The following is a 21,700-nucleotide window of genomic DNA, read 5'->3' as shown; positions in this document are numbered from 1 at the left end:
AACTCATGAGGAACTTTGGTCGTAGAAACACAAACTAATCATCTTCAACAAGGTGAAATGTAAAGAACATGATCACATGACGAGTGGAATAAGAAGCTGAAGAAACACGAGATCATTTCCAAATGTTCAAAGTATGTGAGTATGAATTATTATATTTGTCTTTACTATAGAGTGAATGTTTTAGTTTCTCTCTGATGAACAAACTGTTGTGAGGCATGTAAACACATATTTATGTCAAATGACGCTGCAGTCTACACACACAAAGTTTTCCCTTCAGCTTTAACAGTTCACTATTAACTTAACATTAGCTGCTGCTAACCCATCAATCTAAACGCTGATTGCTTTTTCATACTTAGAGGTTGTGATGACACTCAGAGCTACGACAGTAGTTGTTGTCAGCGCCAGTAAGAAGTTCCCTCCTCTGCTGTCTGTGAGAGTTTCTTTCTGTTCATTTGTGCCTTGAAAACCCTGCGTGTGTTTATAAAATACATTTTTCTAATTCATCACCCTCAGTCAGTCTTTGGCAATGTGTTTATTGCACATGTTCATATCGCAATGAAAATAAGATTAAGCAGTAAGCACTACTTAAAATGAAAACTGTTGACTTATACTGCAACTTACCTCATTTTTTGTCATTTTTCATGTATTTAAAAAGATGCAGTATCTGTACATACCTGGATGAAAATAGTCGCACGGCATCTATTTGGTTATTTACACCAGTATGGAACTAATGGCTGTTAAATCGGTTGTTTCTTTGTGTGGTTAACGTGTTTCTACAGGAGGGTGCAAACAAACTGTTGCAAAGGGCCGTTAAATCAGAGCCATACGCCACGTGGCGTTATGAGCAGTTTAATGATGTTACATGATGATACTGCTCATACACCACGTGGCGTATGAGCAGTATCATCATGATACATCATGATGATACTGCTCATACGCCACGTGGCGTATGAGCAGTATCATCATGTAACATCAAATGCCTTATTTAATGTCACAGAAAAACTTTTCATGACGATGTTTGCTCCAATGCAAAAACCGAATATAAGAATGTAAAATATGAGTCAGTGTGAGGACACACTGTGCACACACATGAAACTGATCATTACTACACACCCTCTGTTGGTCCTGTCTTGTTTTAATGTGGGACAGAACAGACGTCTTCTGAGCTCATATAAACATGGCTGTACACACATACACACATATCACTACAGTTATAGAAAGACAGTGTGTTTGTCTCTATTTACATCAGATCACATAAATAGGAGATACAGGACAGGGAGGAGCCTGACTGTTAACAGTGTTTGACTGGGAGGATGAGTGGTTACAGAAACGTCACAGGTTCAAGTCTTGAATCTGCCAGTGTGCCATTGAGCAAAGGGCTAAAATGAATCGACTCACTAAGCTTGTTAAAAGTCACTCGTATTATTAGTGTGTATGGAGAACAGAACCTGGTTATTAGGAAATCAATAAATTAACAAAGTCCATAAATTGTCCAAATAAATTTAAAATAATTAGACAAACTGAAAGGCACAAACACAGAGCTACAGCCATTAATGTATAATGAATTCATCATAATGTGTTTACTGTGGATTAAATTGTTTAGGTTGTTGCTTTAATTGCATGTTGAAGAAAAATATAAAACCATGTTCATTAAGGAAACTTTTGTTACTAATAATAAAATAATTCTGCGGATAAATTCATTCAGTTATTTTACTCTCTTTAAAATGAATTTATTAATTGTAACTTGCCCACTTATTTATTGTTGTCCTAGTAAAGCAGGTTGGGTCCTCCACATTTATCTGAACAGTGTAAAAGCTGGACACTGTTATCATTAACGTCTTCAGGCGACTTTCAGACTGAAGACACAGTTTTCGTAAGTGAAACGGCTTAAAGGAACAGTCCAACATCTGGGGAACTTCACCTCATCCATGTGTCAGCTGTTTAGTTGACTGTAGCATCAGGACAGTGAATGGTGCTAAAACTGTTTTACATTTCTATTTCTACAACTGTTTAATACAAGCATCATGTAAATCCAACAGCCTTGGAGCTGGTGGAAGGATTTGGTTTGTGCTAAGCTAGGCTAATCATCTCCTGGATCTACCTGTAACCTGGACACAGACGACACTGACAGGTATCTGAATAACCGGACTCTGGAGGAAACAGAGGGTTTATCGAAATGTTGGACTTTTCCTTTAACATCAAAATAAAAGCAGAAGTTGTGCAACCACTAAATTTCTGGAAGTGACTGAACAAAGTGACTTTGCAGTGGTATAATTCAGTGGTTGGTTCTCTAGCAGCAGGAATCTACACAAATGAGCTTTAATTTATACAGTGCAGCATTAAAGTCTCTGCTGTGACTGTAACATACAGCATGAAGCTTTTACAGCTGCAAAGAGAAGATGACTGAAACTCCCTGTAACTGTGCAACACGTAACATCCGGTACAAAAAGGTGCTTTTAACAAATATTCTGACTGTAGATAATTCATACTTAAGGACTGTATAAAGATATTTACATATTTCTAGATGTTTATCTACAAAATGCCAGAGAGGACACTGGGAAAGGATCTTGTAATCTCAAGAAAGTTGGTTTTGGATTTTTACATAACAAGCCAATAATAACAAGATGTTTTGTCTTCTAAATGTTTGTTGTCTTGAAATCACAGTAATATGTATATGTATATATAAGTAAGTACAAATAATTCTTTGATAATCACAGGAAATAACTTTTTAGCTCATGACCAGTTTAACCACCTGGATTTTGTATTTTGTGTATAAATCTTTGGGTTCATTAATTCAGAGGTTTGATACGACGCCTTATAGTTTTATTAAAAACTCTAATCGCTCTGTTTCTTCAGCTCAGACTCTGGAACTTTTCTCTCAGGTTTTTCACGATGCTCTGTTGACCAGCTCCTGTCTTCTGTCCAGAGTTTGAGCTCGTTTTCTGAGACCCATCGTCCTGATCGGCAGGGGATGCTGCCGTATTGTCGAGCTCTTGAGGCCTAGCTAGTTCAATTTTAGTTTTCGCTTCCTCCCTCTGTTTGTATTCGTCAGAGTCCTGATAGGCCCGGCAGCGGTCGATGACGGCCATGATGTGGATCTTCTCCCTGCTGGTCGGTGAGCGGATCTGAACATAGCTGTCGTCGTCATCTTCTTCTTCTTCTTTGGATTCTTTGGCTGTTTCTGCAGGTTCTGACTCAGGCTCTGGAAGTTTCTCTACGACAAAGATCTTGTGTTCGGGGTCGTTGGGTAGCGCTGCCTCGGCTGCAATGAAGTAACCGTCGTAGTTGCTATTAGAGACCTGGTCCTGGAGCTTCTGCAGTTCAGTCATTTGTTCTCCACTCAGCCGAGGGTCCAGAGAATTGGCTCGGTGAAGCCGTTTGCTGCGTTCCTCTCGGCTGGCATCCCGACTGCTGCGAGGCTTGTACGAAGGACCCTCGTCAGAACCTCTGTCGGTGAGGAGGTGGCTGGAGGAGCAGCTGGAGTGTCTCCTCACACCTCCATCAAACATCTGCTCCGGGGTGGAGCGACTCCGGCCGACAGGACTCTTCTGGAAGCGGCTGTGGTCGGAGTATTTGGAGCGGAGTTCTTGGACGTCAGGCCAGTTGAAACCCTCGATGGGAGGAGGAGGGCTAAGCGGACTGCGGGAACGAGCCCGACTCGGGAAAACTGCCCCTGAGCTGCAGGGGAGGATGGGGTTCAGCGGCAGAGTGAACGCCTTCTTATGAGAAACCAGCGCCAGGTTTGGATTACCTGCAAAAAATATAACCCAGCATAAATATAAAGTATAAGTACATCTTCTCTATACTTTATTTTCATACCAACCTGTTTGATCACTGCAGCTGTTTTTTGACCGTCAGACTTAATTAGTAAACACAAAGTTATCACAGCTGACAGAAATGATTTACAAAACTGACAAAAAAAAATAAGTCCTGACTGAAATAATTAAGTTGTAAGGTATGATCAGAACTCGCTTCTATTTTATCTTGAGGAGGGAGCAAATCTAAAAAAGGGGAGATATTGTAACTTTAATATAAACTCCCTGATTTTGTTACAGTTACCTTAAATTCCAACATCATGTTTTAGTGTTAAATGTCAAAATCCCCAAATATACATAAAATGTGTTTAAATAAACTTGATGCTGATCATTTTCAGGTATTTAAATGTGTCCAGACTCAGAGAACTCTGCTTCGCATTAGGTCTGAAGGTAAACAGGACATCACAGTACCTGAACTTTCCTCCACCACACAGGGTAAGCTCTTCTTGCTGATCAGGATGCCCTGACTTCGCTGTCGGACCACTGGTTTGGTCGTTTTGATTCTCTGGCTGTACTGACGAGCCAGATGGAGGACTTTGCTCTTCGTTTTGTCTACGTCGTCCACCTGGTTTAAACCCTCGCTGGGCCTTTCCCCCTCTGCCTCCACCTTCAGCTGGGTGACCCGAGGAACCGCAGCCCTGAGGATGACGGCCTCTTCCCCGAACACCTTCAGGGTGTCCTTCAGACTTCCTGTCCGACTCACCCTGGAGGCTTTTGGCTTGAGGGGCGAAGGGCTTGTGGACTCCTCTGTGATGGTGCTGAGGTCAGATGCTCCACTCTCTCTGTCGCAGCTTTTGTTTGGAGTGTTTGTCGAGCTGGAAAGGCAGATGGTGGTCGCTCTGGAGTTTCTTGGAGCTTCTCTGGATTTTTCACGCCCTCGGTCTTCACTTTGAGATCTGGTGATCTCTTGCTCCATTGCCTGCCAGATTTTAATCATTTCAGATGAAGGTCTGAAGTCTTCATCCTCATATGGATTATCCTGCAAGCTCTGAGATCTGGACCTGAGGCTTTCTCCTGAATCTTCTGGATCCGTGCTTCTCTGATCAGACTTCAAAGAGTCCAAAGAGTCACTAGATACCATGTGATCACGGGTATCTCCAGGTAAAGCCAAGTGTGACTCCACTGAGAAAGGGTCAAGACTGGAGGAGGCGGTCGAGGTGGAGGGATTAGTCTGGACAGTTTTATCATTTGGGATGCTGTTGAACCGGCTGACGGAGCTCCTGACCAGCCCGGTCGGGATGTATGTCAGGCTCTCTCTGCGCTGGAGGCTGAAGGTGGCGTCCTGGCTCTCGGCGTTCTCGTAGTAACTCTTGATTTTGCCGATGAGCAGCTGGTCCTGCTTGGACAGGGTGGAATCCCGCCGCCGTCGAATACCTCTGTCAGTGTCAAAGAGGCTGTCGTCCCGAGGAGATGGCAGAGTCAAATCTGTTCCGCTGCAGGTCTCTGCAGGATCTGGACAGATGCTGTTAAGTCCTAAAGGTTGATTGGTGGGTTCGGTGCTGAGGCTGAGGCTGCTGCCGGTTCTGCTGGGTAACCGCGGTGAAGCACATCCGAGGGAGCGAGTGTCGTCCTGCGCCAGGCTGCCTCGTTTGATGCTGTTGGTGAAGTGCTGAGCAATGGCGCTGGCTTTGTCCAGGACGGAGGAGGGAAGGATGCTGATGACTTCACCCTGCTTTTCTGCCACCTCCTTGTCATCCTCCTCATCCTCAGATGACTCCCCACTACTCAAGGTTTTTGAATCTGAGTCAGGTGTGGCGGACAATGGTTCCTCTGTGGGCTCTGGATGTTCTTCACATTTCAGTTCTTCTGACCTTTGAGGAGACACTGAGGTCAAAGGAGGGTCTGGATCAGAGGAGGGTTCTGGTTCAGAGTTTACTGTTGGTTCAGACTCCGAGTTCTTCTCCTGCAGCAGCTCGTCTGCAGCGGGCTACAAAAGAAGAAAATCCAAATAATAATTAGAACTGAAGAAATTCTTTGAACCATTTAAACATCAGTTTCAAAGAGGCTTCAGTTTGGTTTGATGTGCGACTTTCTTTGGTTTTCAATGAACTATGTGGAACATTAACGCTGAAGTATAGCTTTGACCCGGACAGTTATGGAAGAACCTGATCCTGAGTTCTGAACCACTCTTGATACTGGATCCAAACAAGCATGGCAACATGTTCGAACAAGAGTACATAGAGAACCTACTGAGTTTTAAGAACTGAGAACAAGCTCCACATCACTAAAGAGGAACAGAACAGAGCAGGAGGTTCGTGAAGGGAAATCAGGATAAGGACTGCTGGATCTGATTAAAACATGTGAAAGGTCTCAAACCTGCGAGTCTTCCGCTGTCATTTACCTGCTCAGATGTCGGCTCAGTTCCACCTTCTTCAGGAAGTCGTCCATCTTCTTTGTTAGAGCTGTTTGAGGAGAAGCTGCCTCCCTCTGCCTCCTTCAACAGAACATGTCAAATTAAAGTTTAACATCAGCAGATAAAGAAGAAAACATTCTTATATCATCATTAGTAATTATCTTTTTTTAAAGGGTCAGTTCACCCGAACCACAAAAAGTCCTGTTTGAAGTTAGAGGAAACGTCAGAGACAGAAATCTCCAAACCTCAGCTAATAAAACGTTCTTCATGTTATTTTCACAGGGAACATCAGGAAAATCTTTCTGTCTTTCTCCTGAGTGAACTGACTCTTTATTACAGACACAGTGAACGACATTAACCACCTCTGATCATAAACAACAGGCAAGTGATAAATCCTGTGGGTTTCGTTATCATCACACAAGCTAAATAATGGGTCAGTCTCTGAAACCAAACATGCAAATAATCGAAGCAACAAAACACTGAGAGGCAGCAGCAAACGTCTGGTTCAACACGACCTGGAGACGCTCAGCTCAGGCTGGTTTCAGCACCACAGCAGTCGAGCTGGATTAAAGGTTAAAGGTCAGACGTCCAGAGAAGCTTAAAAAAAAACAGAACCTACATGAGGAGGAGAAAAGTAGCTCTGAAAACACGGTATCAGTTCTTCTTCTCCAAAGTCAAACGTTTCAGATGGATCAGTTTCAGGACGGTACAGGACAGGTTTAGCGTAGCTTAGCATAAAGATTGGAAGCAACTCCATTAAAAGATGAAAACAGTCAATCCTAATAGTGCAGTGTTATTACAGCAGCAGTCGTGCAGGTGAACGTCCTCTTTTACAACACCTGATCTCTTCTTCAGATAAACATCCTGGACTGTTGAAACTGATCCGTCTGAAACATCTGGATCATCTGAGTCTGGAGAACAGGAGTGTTCATCAAGACCCTGAAGTCTAGCTGTTCTTTAACTGCTGCGGTCCGTCACCCTGCTGTAGTTTAACCCGCTGACCCCAAACATGCAGCTCAGCTGGTGTTAGTTCCACACATGAAGCTCATGCAGCAGATAGCTGAGAGCTCCGGAGCAGGGGTGGTAAGTTATCATTGAGCGGAGCGGGCAGCGCTGTTATCCGGGACTTTAGAGAGTTACGGAGCTGGTGTGGGAGGGTGGAGGGCCAAGCTGAGGACGCAGGTGATGAAGAAGAAGACCAGGCCGGCAGCAGAAAGCCTCACCGTCACCGAGCTGGACAGAAAGGCCTGGACCCTGTAGTGCCAGCAGGAGATGGCTGCCAGCACGGAGCTGGCAAAGTCGTCTACCTGGTCGTCCTCCAGCAGGATCTCGTCCGGATCACTGTCCTCTGTCTGATGAGACCGCTGTGGAGACAACCTCTCCGCCTCCTCCTCTTCCTCGCTGCACATCAGCCGTTCTAGGGAGTCCTTCCTGCTGCCGAGCTCCTCCCCCTCCTCCTCTGCGGGCCGGTCGGATCCCAGAGTGCTGCAGCTGACGGCGGGCTGCAGAGAGCGCCTCTCCCCCGGTAACACACCCTCACTGTCTGAGTGCTGCGGGACGTCACATACCTGCTGATGTTCCTGTAAAGTGTGTGTTCTCTAGGACTAATGAGGAGCTGGTCCAACAGCAGGACTCAGCTGCTCCTCTGAGGGAGGAGTCACCCTACATCACCTGCTTTATGTTGTTAGGGTTACAAAACCACCTGAGACTGGTCCTTCATCACCTGATGGTGTGGATGCTTTTTTAATTCAATGACCTTAAGTAACCTTCATTATTTTATATAAGATAATTGTATATATGTAATCTGTATATTCAGAATATAAAGTTGTGTTTTATCTGCCCTGGTCCCTTTGAAACTTTTGCCTTGGTTTGTAATAAAGTGTGAAGTTCCTTATCGACCACTAGAGGGCAGAGCAGCTGACATGCTGCTGGAAAATGATGCTTATTGATCATTTATAATATTGTGATTTAGCTGATTACTTATGAAACAACAATGTTTTATTTGGTGATGATTTTTCTTGTATATTATTTTATATTATATATATACGTTAAACCACAGTGACAGTTTGTTTCTTACCTTTAAGATGGCTGTGAGTTCGACAGGAGAATCAGCAGCAGAAGAAGAAGAGCAGACACGATGGTTGAACACAGACAGTAAAAACATTCAGTTAATATTAATCAGTGAGAAACATGAATTAATAATAAATCGACACTTTGACCTCTCATAATGTTTGGGGATGATTTACAGTCACCGACACATTCAGGATGTCAGTGACCGTTTCATTCCTCAGGTCAGTAAACGCACCACAGTTATAGATGTGATGCAGCAGGTAAGTGATGTTTGTAAAGAGTCCGTGAACCTGACGTCAGCTGAGAGCAACAGGTCAAATCTCACCTGAAATAAAACACCTGCTCAACATACAATGCAAATTTTCTGGGCTGATGTTTGTTCATTTGAGTTTTATGCAACACAACGATCCACTGTACACTGTGCTACGTTCAAGGACACTCCAACATGGAAGTCAGACTGACACTGGATGTTTGAGACATTGAGCAGCGACTCAGATCTGTTCTAAACTCTGATGGATCTCTGACTCTCAGAGACTAAAGGAATCAAACAGATCTAAAACTGATGAGTTTTGGAAAGTTGATGAGGCGGAAGATTCACAGTAACTGTAATAAAAAACGTCCAGTTTCTGACTTTACCTTTGCTGCTCTTCAGGATTTGTTTGGTCGGCTCTGGAGAAGAAAGAAGAATTTCATTAGAGCTATAAACAGAATAAAGTGACAGAAAGAAGCAGCTGATGATGTGATTCATCTGTTTGTTTGTTTACCAGACTGTCGTCGTCCCTGACGACCGTCTCGCTGAAACTCTTCAGACTGAGAGGACAGAGCTTTCTTCAGACGCTCGGGACTGTAACGATACCTGGGAGGATCTACAGGTGAAAACATCATCATCATCATCATCATCATCATCAGTTGCTGATGTCACATTCAAAGACCAGGTGCTGAACATTTACTCACAGATGGAGTCCATTTCTAAGATGGCCTCTTTAGCCTGAAACAAACAGGACAACAAACATCAGACATCTGATGAACAGGTGTCACTGGTCAGACTGGTGATCTACCGGTGTTACTGGTGTTACTGGTTCCTGACCTTCTGTGGGATGATGGCGTGGTGGTTTTCCAGAATGATGCGTTTGATGTGATGAGCCCACAGCTTCTTCTCCTCCACCGTCTTCGCCTGAAACCAAAGAGAACAGAGGATTGAATCTGTTTCATCTGTTTCCAGAGAACTGGAGTTTATAAACCCAAATACATATAAAACATTAAATAAATGTAAATATACTGAACTGTCTCCCACAGATAAAAAAGATATAAACCAGTTAATTAGAAAAATGTATTAAAGAAAATGACGATTATAGAGTTGAATCCAGTTTATAGTTGAACTACAAGAACAAAGGTTTTTCATCTTTCATCAGTTTAGGTTTTCTACCTTGATAGATCCAGGAGTCGTTATATACAGTGTTATACAGTGATGCTGCTTTCCCTCCTGAAGAGTTAATCTGTGACTGAACACCTGCGCAGGTGTCGGAGGTCTCACCTGGACGGTGTGAGGCTGTTTGGGATGTTTATAATGAGTGACGCTGAAGCTCAGGGAGTCTTTGGCGCTTTCGATCAGCATCAGAGTGGAGCACTGAAAACAGAGGGAAAGTCAAACCAACATCACTTCTACGACTCTGAGCTTCAGACGTCAGTGACAGTTTGTTGTTTCTCACAGAGATGTGCGTCTTGTAGACGTAGTGTTCTCCGCGGCGTTTGGTGATGAGCAGCATGCGATCGAACAGGAAGAGCGTTCTCTCGTTTTTGGCTCGATGAAGTTTGAAGGTTCCCTCCAGAACCAGTTCTCCGTACGTGGTGAGGTCCGGACCTTTCCAGTTCAGCAGCAGAGACTGAACCTCCTGCAGGAAACACAGAAAACCAAAATATCAGAGCAAATCATACGTCAACTCTGTAATTAAAACCTTCAGTGCAGAACTTGGAAATCAGCTGTTTCATGTCGTCACTGAACCAGAGTGATCGCCAGTTAAAACACACTGTAAACATGAAGGTGGATTTCATGAAGTCTCTAAACCCTGAGGAGGTTTATTCAGGTTCTTCTGTCACAGGTGTTCAGCACCCTAATGGGTTAATGGGTTTTCTGAGTGAATTAAAGAGTAAGAGCCCCCTTTAATTGACTCATTTGTACCTTTCAATCAACAACACATTCAAGGCTACAGACCTGAAATACCAATCAAACAAGATGCTAGTTATCTCAAACAGCTGACACAATATCCTTCCAATAACTGATCAAATATTTATACAGTTCAGACAAGCAACACATAATAAACAGAACTTTAAATAAAGATCGACTTGATCGGTAAGAGAAAATATTCTGTATTTATCAACCACAAATTCAGAAATTCTAATAATTTCCTGCCAAAATTAAAGATTATTTTTGTTTTGAAAAACAGGTCATATGAGAAAATCAATATTCAAACATTTAATAATCAAGAAAAAGGTGTTATATGTAAATCTAAACTTACCTGCAGTCTGACGGCATGTTCGTGTTTCCTCTTCATGTCGTTGATGTACCAGGCCACGCCCGTCATGGTGTAGATGGCCTCCTCCACCACCTCATACCCCTCCTCCTCGGGGTCAAAGTGCTTCGCTATCTCCTAAACACAAACGTCTGATTGAATCTCGTCAGATGATCACACTCGGATCACTTCTTCTCGTTCCATTAAATATTGTGGAGAAGAGTCGAAACTTACTTTCATGGATTAAAAGAAAACAGAAGTTAAGATCCGCAAGTGAACAAACAATTTCTTCCCATTTCTCCATGATACAGCTGTGAACTGTTTTCATTGGCGTCTCCTGATCTCATTGGTTGTTTATGCATCAGCTGGTCCATGTTGACTAATCAGTCTAATGCTTATGACAGGTGTGATGGGGCGTCAGGTGTGTCGGTGTCGTACCTGGAGCAGCAGGTGGTATTTGAGGATCCTCTGAACAGGCTTGAGCAAGTATGAACCCAGAGGCAGCGACCGCTTCAGCAACGCCTGACGCTCCCGGAAAAACTTGGCCAGGGATTTATTCCTCATGCAGTCCGTCAACGCTGCGACTGAACTGCAGCAGGCGGGAAAAGAAACAGGTGTGAACAGGTGAAACACAGGTGAGAACAGGCAGAGACAGGTGTGCACATCCCGCAGACGTTCAGCACTTACTTTGGGTAGTTGGTGCAGTACTGTGTGTAGATCTCAAAGTACTCGCTCTGAAACAAGTCGTCACAAACAGGAAGTAAAGTTCAGTCGATGTCAACAGATTAGATCTCGACTGTTTCTGACGCCAGGAGAAAACTTTCTGAGATGTTTTCTAATAACTGGACGATTGATCACTTTTATATCAATTTATCGACATTATTATTTAACAAGCTGCACAAACCTTCAGTTAAAGTAAACTCTGGTTATTTTACTGATTAATAATAATAATAATAATAATAATATAATAATTAATATAATCATTTTATGTTAAATCCTGAAGAAGCTTCTCACCTTCATGACGAAGCAGCGGGCGACGGCGACGGGGTCGTTGTCACACAGGTCGAGAGCCTGAAGCAGCTCGCTGTGAACAGGAAACACGTCACCATGACGATGACGACAACAACAACAAGAAGTCAACCGAAACATCACATCTCTTCATCTACAACCAGGATTAAAACACCAGAGATGAAAATATTGCTGACTTTATGATTTTGCAGTTCACAGGTCGACGTCCATTTAGTAACCATTCTGGACCTTTCAATCGAATCACATGGCCTTCCTCAGCAGGTGGAGTTTTTAAAAATGTAATTATAATAATAATTTAAAACTAAAAGTGATTCAATTATTTTTAGAAAATTGGGAAATTTTGATCAATTCAATGACAACTGGGCGTCTGCTGATGAAGATCATGTGAAATTATCAAAAGCTCCAGAACGTTAAACGATAGTGATATTATTCTGATTGTCTACATTTATAAGTTTTCACATGAATCCACGACTTAATGGACGTAAAGAAAAATCAAACTGTAAATGAAGGAACTTCAGTTTAAATTCAAACTAAAACGTTGAAAAACGAAGAACCAGGTGAAACATTTGAACCGTCTCCATCACTAGTTGTTACGACGTCATCTGTCCAGCAGGTGGAGCTGTTGCTCTGTGTCGGGTTAGTTTGTTTTCTGTATCTGCAGCTGTTTCAGGCTGCTGATGGGCTCAATGTTAATAAACTTAATAAACTGTTAATAACGTTTCATTCAATCAACTTTGAGAAAAGAATAAAATCTTCAATATGATACAAACAGGAAGTGAAAAGAATCCAGTGTAAAATAGAAAACTGTTATTTTTGACATCTGAGCTGGAAAATCAAACTAATGTCAGTGTTTACAGAGAAAAACCTGAAACAGCTGATTTCATGTTTTGGAGCCGAGGAAACAAGGAGTCAAACACCTGAAATCAGCACAGCAGGATTTAACAACAAGCACAGCTTCAGCTTGTTTTCAGAGCAGCAGCTTCACTTTCAACTCTCAACAATCACAACAAAAACTTGAACTAAGATCTTGTTTCTGAACATCAAGTGTAACAGTTGGTTTAAAGCTCGTACATCAGCTGCTCCTCCTCCTCGTGTCCTTTAAAGGTTCAGAGCTTCACACTGAGTCACTGCAGGACGTCACCACCTGAAATAAAAACCTCCTGTGTCTGTCCAATGTTCTGTTGTGTTACAGTATGAAAACACCACACGCAGCTCTTCAGCCCCGACCGGTCCTACCTGTAGGTTCAACCCCCACCCCACTGAAAATATGTCCCCGGGTGCAGGACCACAGCAAACCACAACACTCCACACTCCACGCCGTGCAGCCGGGTGGTGCTGGTCTGAAAAACAAACTCACCCTCTGACATGAAGCAGCGAGCGCTAACCCTGAGGAAACTTCACAACAACAACAACAACAACAACTAGAGTCAGGATTTTAACTTTAAACCAGTTCATCAGAGTCAGGATTTTAACTTAAACCAGTTCATCAGAGTCAGGATTTTAACTTTAAACCAGTTCATCAGAGTCAGGATTTTCCTCTCACCTGTTGAACTCGTAGATGTCCTCGATGTTTCCAAACAGAGCACAAACCTGCTCAGGACGAATCGACAAATCAGACTGATCGATGATGTGAGCCAGGTAATCCTGTAGTAGGAGGAGGAGGAAGAGGAGGAGGAAGAGGAGGAGGAGGATTTTACATATTAAAGTGAACCTGCTGCAGCTGTTTCATATTTATTGTTTTTATTATTGTGTTGATTTGATTCCAGTTGAAATGTGATTTTTTATTAATTCATTTAATTGTATTTAATACAGAACAGGCTATTTCTAAAAACTAAAAATAATAATAGAAACAGTCTGACCCTCGTCACAGCTGAGGAACAGACTCATTAACAAGCAGTTCATTAAATCTGAACTCAGGACGTGGGTTTGTTTCTTCTCGCTGCAGCTTCATCTGATCCTCACTGTTACATAAGAGGCTAATCCAGAACGTCTTAGCCCGTTAATTATAGTCTGTGACGACACACACACACACACACACACACACACACACACACACACACACACACACACACACTCTCTCACCGAGGATCTGAATCTGATCTGAGTTCAGTTTTACATGATGATCTACAAACTGAGGCTCAGATCATCTAATTAACATCATCACACCTAATTAACTTACTAATTGTTCAGTTTAGTGAGGATGAGACTTTTACTTTGAAGGGTACATGTACTTCCTTCCTGTCTACATGTCTGAACATGTTCATGTGTTTGTATGTTGATTTATTCACACAGGAAATGTTTAGTGACTGTACGAGCCGAGCAGAGGTCACAGGTCACAGGTCAGCGTGTCGATGTGTTGGTTACCTGATGTTGATGACATCACAGTGAGCTGAAGGTTCAGGACTCACCTCTACGATCATGCGCAGGTCTCTGACATACATCCTCTCTGTCTCGATGATCTCCATGATGACACGGTCCAGGTAGGTCAGCTGAGGGTTCGGCGCCATGCTGCTGGTCGTGAACGGAGACGTCGGGTGGCGGCCGGAGGTTTGGCTCGTCGTCGACTCTTTGTTGTTGTTGTTGTTAATTAGGCCTAGGCTCCGCCCCCTCCTGTCTGCACCACCCCCCGCGGGGCTCAGGTCCACGTCGATGTCGGGGTTGGAGGTTTGGGAGGAGGGGGGCGGGGGGGCGGGGCTGTCGTCTCTGGAGGATCCGGATCCCGAGGACAGCGTGGAGATCAGGCTCACCGGGCGACGGTCTGATGACAGGTCGGGGTCAGAGGGCGTCGCCGACGGAGCGCGATCATTACTGCTGATGGAGGCAGTGGATAGGCGGGGGGACTCTGGGGGGGGGAGAGATTGACAGGTCTGATCATGATGATGTCATAATGATGATTTAAAAAAAAACTGCTTGTCAACACACACACAGTCACACACTGATACACACACACACACACAGTCACACACTGATACACACACACACACACACACACAGTCACACACACACACACACACACACAATCACACACTGATACACACACACACACACACACACACACACACACAGTCACACACTGATACACACACACACACACAGTCACACACTGATACACACACACACACACACACACACACACACACACACACAATCACACACTGATACACACACACACACACACACACACACAGTCACACACACTGATACACACACACACACACAGTCACACACTGATATACACACACACACACACACACACAGTCACACACTGATACACACACAGTCACACACTGATACACACACACACACACACACACACACACACACAGTCACACACTGATACACACACACACACACACACACACACACACACACAGTCACACACTGATACACACACACACACAGTCACACACTGATACACACACACACACACAGTCACACACTGATACATACACACACACACACAATCACACAGTCACACACTGATACACACACACACACAATCACACACTGATACACACACACACACACACACAGTCACACACTGATACACACACACACAATCACACACTGATACACACACACACACAGTCACACACTGATACACACACACACACACACACACACACACACACAGTCACACACTGATACACACACACACACACACACACACACAGTCACACACTGATACACACACACACACACAATCACACACTGATACACACACACACACAGTCACACACTGATACACACACACACACACACACACACACACACAATCACACACTGATACACACACACACACACAATCACACACTGATACACACACACACACACACACACACAATCACACACTGATACACACACACACACTCAGGACAGCTCTCAGGAGATGACTTTCACAGTAAAAGTCCAGGTCGTGCTCGATGTCGACACAATTTGGTTGGTGAGGAAACAGGAAGTGATGTCACAGGTGTAAACACACTGATAAAGGAAATCAGCTGATTCAGGTTCCCACAGAATGATCTGAACATCTGGAGAGTTTCTAACATCAAAACAAAGGAACAAACGACAGCGTCCATGTCTCTGTCCACTCTTCAGACAGAGACATAAATAAACGTGTGTGAACCTTGACATACGACCAGGAGAGATGAAATTCGACTGTGTGATCAGCTGTGATCGGCTTTGATCGGCTGTGTGTGATCAGCTGTGATCGGCTGTGTGTGATCAGCTGTGATCGGCTGTGTGTGATCAGCTTTGATCGGCTGTGTGTGATCAGCTGTGATCAGCGTTATATTGATCTTCAGACTGTGACACTGAAGGACACTTACAGTAGGATTCTCAGTGAAGTCCTGCAGCCTGGAGTTTTATTCTAGAGGGGCATCAGAGATGATGACATCCTCAGGAAGTGATGTCACCCTGCAGCCCTCCTCTGAGGAGGCGGGCCTCAGTTCGAAAACTGATGGTGTAGTTACAGTTTACAGCTGCTGCGACTCATCATCACTTTAACAGAACTTATTTCTACACGTTGTAATAACTGGGCTTTCACAATAAAGGTTATTCATACATTTAAATTACTTTAATCATTTTAATAATTGGTTTAATTATCTCCAGGTTAAATGATACAATTCAAATAAAAAACTCATTCTCATTAAAACTCAAAGAGTCTCTGTGATTAAAGTTCATTAAAGTTCATTAAGACGTGAGGGAAGTTTAGAGCAGGAGGTTCAGGTTCAGATCCTCGACAAACACAAACCATAAGAGCCGAGGAGCTTTCGAGCAAGGCACCAACCACCAACTCTGACTGTCTGTTTAAATAAAGTTTGGACACCTGAATCACAGGTGTGATGACAGGAAGCAGGTTGATCATTGACTCTGATTGGTTCATGTCGACTGCTTGATTTGTTTGATTGGATTCAGTTACAGTCTGGTGATCAGAGAGCATGCTGGGATTTATTCTCTCACGTGGCCATTTTGAGCAGTTGTGAAAGGACACTCCATCATTTCTAAAAACTTTGGCTGCAGCTAAAGTTGAGATTGTTTAACAGAAACATGTTGCAGGTTAAACATTAAATGTTTTTATAAACTAATAAAGTCAATTCATTAATTAAAAGAGAAATTTAAACATTTATCTTTGAAGTGACTAAAACAATCAAAGCTTCAAACGCTTCAACTGTGATTTGAGACGAATGCTAACAGAACATGCTAATGCTACATGTTAGCATGCCAAGTCAATTTCATTTACATAGCTCAAAATAATAAAGATGTCTCAGGAGACTGTCTGATTGGTATGCTAACCAGCGCTAACTAGCACTAACATGCAACATTAGCATGTCAACGTGTTCACTTTTCAATTCTTCAAATTAATTTTAGGTAAATTTAGATTGACTGACGTCTTTTTCACTAAATAACCAAATAATAAAAACTATCAAATCAAGATTCAGTTAGTGTGCTAACAGCTAGCTGGTTAGTTGGTACAAACAGTCCAGAATAATCATAATTTAATCTTGATTATCACTAAAATATGTTTCCTGAGCGTTTGGTCTGTAGTCTCTGAAGTGTTTGTATTATATTATCACTGCTCAAAATGGCTGCTGCATGGTTTTGGTCGGTGTTAGCGAACGTACCGGCTAACCCCTCCTCCAAGGGTTTAGCTAAATATCTGAACAGCAGAGACACTGACAGTCCACCTAAAACAGAAAACAGAACAACCAAACACTTAATGTGGAGAAAGAAACAACATTTACGACTGGAAAACATTGTTAGCAAAGCTAGCAGCTAGCAGCAGAGAGGCTAGCTGAAACATCTACAACTGTTTGATTATCTTGTTTGTGGTTCAGACATTCGTTGTTTCTCCTTCAGTTCACGACAGAAACCTTGTTTAAAACTAATGACTGCACAGGAACAGTGATGCTAATTTAGCATGCTAATATGCTAAACTACAGGATGTTATGCTAATGCACCAATGCTGTGTTCTGGTCATATCCCAGTTACTGTGACACTGAGATATATCTGAATCAGCACTAAAACAAAACCAAGTTAGCCGCCCATTATTTGATCTCAGTAAACCTTCATTTAGTGGTTATGATGTCAGACTGTCAGAGCTCAGAGTGTGGAGCATTACAGACTAAACATTAGCATTATTAGCATTTGATCAGCATAGCATATTAGAACCTGACCTGAACCTGGTCTCTGGTTAGTCCAGGTTCAGTCGGTTCAACATCTGGTTTTCATTAACAGGTTTATCCTTTTGAGGGGGGGGCTTCAAGTTCTGGTAGTCCTACTTAAACTGATCCACGTGAGGTCTGGGTTTGGGTCGGGTTTGGACTTAGACCTTCATCCTGACGGTTAGTGGTGGAGGAAGCGCGCTGATCCTTCACAGTTAAATAATACTTCATTGTAAAAGTCCCACCTCAGTGAGTCACATGTATTTACTGTAAACTCTTAATGTGAAAAGTAACCACTTCCTCTGATGGTCACATAAACAGATTTAACTCTGACATCAGGAAAGAGGAGGGAGGATGTTTTCATTCGAACTGTAGAGGCTGGACTTTATACACACACACACACACACACACACACACACACACACACACACACACACACACAGCTGTCCGTTAGTTGCTTGGCTTCCTGCCAGCTGAAAGTCGGTGAGGCGTTCACTGACCTAGCAGGAAGTGGATTTATGAGCATGATAACAGGGGCCAGTCACAGCTCAGTGTTTACCTTCAAACACAGCCACGACCTTTGACCTCTGCAGCCGTTACAGAGATCACAACAAGGTAAATAGTCTTTTCCTCCGAGTCCAAAATGTTCAACAAGCTTAAAAACAAGAGAAGATCATCAGAGAGCGTCTGACCTCACACTGACGCCGCCGCCACTCACCGAACCAGCGGCGGACGAAGACTCGTCTGAGCCGCCGATCGTCCCCGGCGCTCCTGAAGGAGATCTTCACCTCCTCCTCTGAACATGAACACCTCACCACCGCAACGTGTCCTCCTCCTCCTCCTCCTGCCAGGCTGCGCCACATGCTCCTCTGATACCCCATCACTCCACAACAAGCCTCACTCAACTAGTTCTAAAAATAAATGGTCAGTTTTCCTGCAGCTTCAAAGACGCCTGAACGCTCCACAGGTGTGACTGAGCTGCTGCTGAAGAACACACACACACACCGACTACAGAGAGCTGAACCACGGAGTGATTTTAAAAAAGGAGGAGGAGGAGAAGAGGAGGAGTCAAGAAGAGAGGGATCATATAAGAAGAGAGAGGAGGGGTCAGGAGGAAGAGGAGGAGTGAGAGCAGAGGGAGGAGGGGTCAGGAGGAAGAGGACAGAGAGCAGAGGAGGAGGAGGTTATGAGAGGAGTCCACTGCTCCTCTCTTCCCCTTTAACAAACAGAATCAGTTCTGCTGTGAACATGTTCAATAAACTTTTATTGTGAAGTGCAACAGGAAGTCCTCCTTCACATGAAAATAAGAGACGTCAGGTTGTGGCGTGGGTCCAGATCTACAGACCTCCTCTGAAAGCCTGCTCCTCCTCACTAGGAGGGTCAAAGTTCAGCCAGCAGGAAGCAGACTGTGATGATGTCAGACAGGTGAGGAGGAAACACCTGCTGACATGTTCATGGTTCCTCTGAGAACCAGAGCGATCTGATCCTCCTCCAGTCCCTGAAACCCCCCGTCTGTCTGTGGGTGCGTTTGTTTGTGTCACAGAGCGTCTCGGGGGGGGGGGGGGGGGGGGGGGGGGGTGCTCTGTTGTGAGTCACAACAGAGCACCTCAACTTCTCGTCATAATTCATGAGTCAGTGAGACTCAAAACCACCCATCCATCCAATCCAGGACCAGTCCAGGACCAGAACCATGGTTCTACCACCGCAGAACTTAGAACAGGAGGACAAGCTCCTTCAACCAACATCAATGAGTCTGGATCAGATATGGACCAGACCGGGACCTGACCAGAACCAGACCACAGATAGGTGAACATGCTAGAACATGTTCTAACAGTTTGAACCTGACCACACAACAACCACCACCACAGTTCACCTGAAGTGACCCAGAGGTCAGAGGTCAGAGCAGCAAACACAGGCTGACACCCGACCAGGAACCTGTCCACATACTTATGGCCATGTCGTGTGACGTCGCTCACAAACAGGAAGTAAAACGGTGTTCCTGAGGAGATGCATCACTTCCTGTCAGTCTAATCAGCCGGTGAGTCACACAGGTTGAGTAACAGGTAAACAGAGGAAGAGATTCACCCCCCACCCCTCCTCCTCTGTGGGGGAGGGGTGGGGGTTATCAGTGAGGAGTGTCAGAGTTCCTGCGTGCCTTGAATGCCTTGAATGCCTCGCTGTGAGAGTATTAGAGTATCGTTTCCCAGCAGCTCTCTGGTCTCTGTTATCACAGACCACTTGACAGATCTTACCAGGACCAGTCTGAACCGGGTCTCAGAGCCGAGACGCAGGTCCCCTGAAGACCTCCAGGACTAAATAAGATCTCAGACCTGATCTCAGATCTCAGACCTGATCCAGACCTGATCTCAGACCTGATCTCTGATCAATACAATAAAAATTCTCAGTTTAACAACTTTTCTAGAAGCTCTTGAACAGACTGTGACATCATGATGAGGTCCCTCTGACATCATAGTGAGGTCCCTCTGTTCACAACATCTACACAGACATCACACTGAAGTCCTTTCATTCAGTCTGTGTGTGTGTGTGTGTGTGTGCGTGTGTGCGTGCGTGCGTGCGTGCGTGCGTGCGTCTAATCTGTAATGAGGATAGAGTTAATCCAGCACAGATTACAACTAACAACACAACAGGTCCTCATGTCTAACCAATCAGCTGATCCATATGACCTGAACACCTGTGAGGTCGTTCACACACACACACACACACACACACACACACACACACACACACACACACACACACACACACACACACACACACAGCATTAGTGTGATCAACAGACAAAATCAAAGAGGTAAATAGACAGAAAGATAAAGGTTGTCTCACTGAGATGATGTCATCAGCATGACATCACAGCACCTGTCTTATGTAACACAGTTAAAGTCAGTAGCTTCCATGGCGATTAAGGGTCATGTGACCTGAGATTAGCTTTGAATGAAGACACACAGACAGACACGCACACACACACAATAATCAAAGTTTTCCTTTAACAAACTCAGACTGACCTAAACATTACACGACCCATAAAACCTGGGGCCTGTCGCTATGGAGACGCCTCAGTCCAGAACTGTGACTGTGTGAGAATGTAGCAGCAGGAACAGATTCTGGATCAGATCTTAAACTAGGGAGAACCGACCAGACCAAGAACAAAGAACCTTCATCTAAACGACGGTTCTCTGACTGTCAACAGAGAAAACAGTAAACAAACAGAGTGACAGACGTTCTGTCTTCATGTTGCTGCTTCACATCAGAAACCAGACTACAGTCCTACCTGTCCTCCACACAGAGACCAGGACCACAGAGACCAGGACCACAGAGACCAGCACGAGGTCTGAGCAGGTCTGACAGGGTGTCCCTGCAGCTCTGACAGGAGGGGGCGGGGCTTAATCCAATTAGCCTCAGAGTGACGATCAGAGGCAGCGAGACGCCACCTGCTGGACTGGACTCTCGTCTGATTCAGTCAAACAGCGTTTATTTATACTGCCGTAACCATGACGATCATCACTTTATCCATACTGAGTAGAGATGCACATATAACACACACACACACACACACACACACACACACACACACAGACCCTGGATCAGCTGTGAAACAGGAAAAGCAACATGGACGTCTGAGCAGCTCAGACACACAGCTATTGTCCTCTCTCTCTCTGTGTGTGTGTGTGTGTGTGTGTGTGTCTGCAGACGCTGCCGGCTCCCTCCACCACCGACCACAGAGAAGAAACACATCAACAC

General features: G+C 44.1%; 1 protein-coding gene across 1 annotated transcript; it reads right to left on the bottom strand.

Annotated features, from left to right (window-relative positions):
• Positions 1–1,117: 1,117 nt before the first annotated feature.
• LOC130187687 (pleckstrin homology domain-containing family G member 3-like) lies at positions 1,118–18,953 on the bottom strand. The gene is made up of 18 exons (XM_056405509.1): positions 18,660–18,953; positions 14,186–14,619; positions 13,321–13,421; positions 11,763–11,832; positions 11,436–11,482; positions 11,187–11,337; positions 10,755–10,886; positions 9,948–10,130; positions 9,773–9,865; positions 9,326–9,412; positions 9,193–9,226; positions 9,003–9,104; positions 8,875–8,907; positions 8,246–8,256; positions 7,392–7,718; positions 6,157–6,249; positions 4,227–5,742; positions 1,118–3,751 (listed from the first exon to the last, which is right to left on the bottom strand). The coding sequence occupies exons 1-18, from the start codon at positions 18,820–18,822 to the stop codon at positions 2,853–2,855; spliced, it is 4,476 nt and encodes a 1,491-aa protein (XP_056261484.1). The 5' UTR covers positions 18,823–18,953; the 3' UTR covers positions 1,118–2,852.
• Between the last annotated feature and the right edge of the window lie 2,747 nt (positions 18,954–21,700).

The sequence above is a fragment of the Seriola aureovittata genome, chromosome 19 (genome assembly GCF_021018895.1).
Source record: "Seriola aureovittata isolate HTS-2021-v1 ecotype China chromosome 19, ASM2101889v1, whole genome shotgun sequence".
Lineage (NCBI taxonomy): Eukaryota > Metazoa > Chordata > Actinopteri > Carangiformes > Carangidae > Seriola > Seriola aureovittata.
The sequence above is the reverse complement of the archived record's forward strand: the minus strand, read 5'-3'. Positions and strand labels throughout refer to the sequence as shown.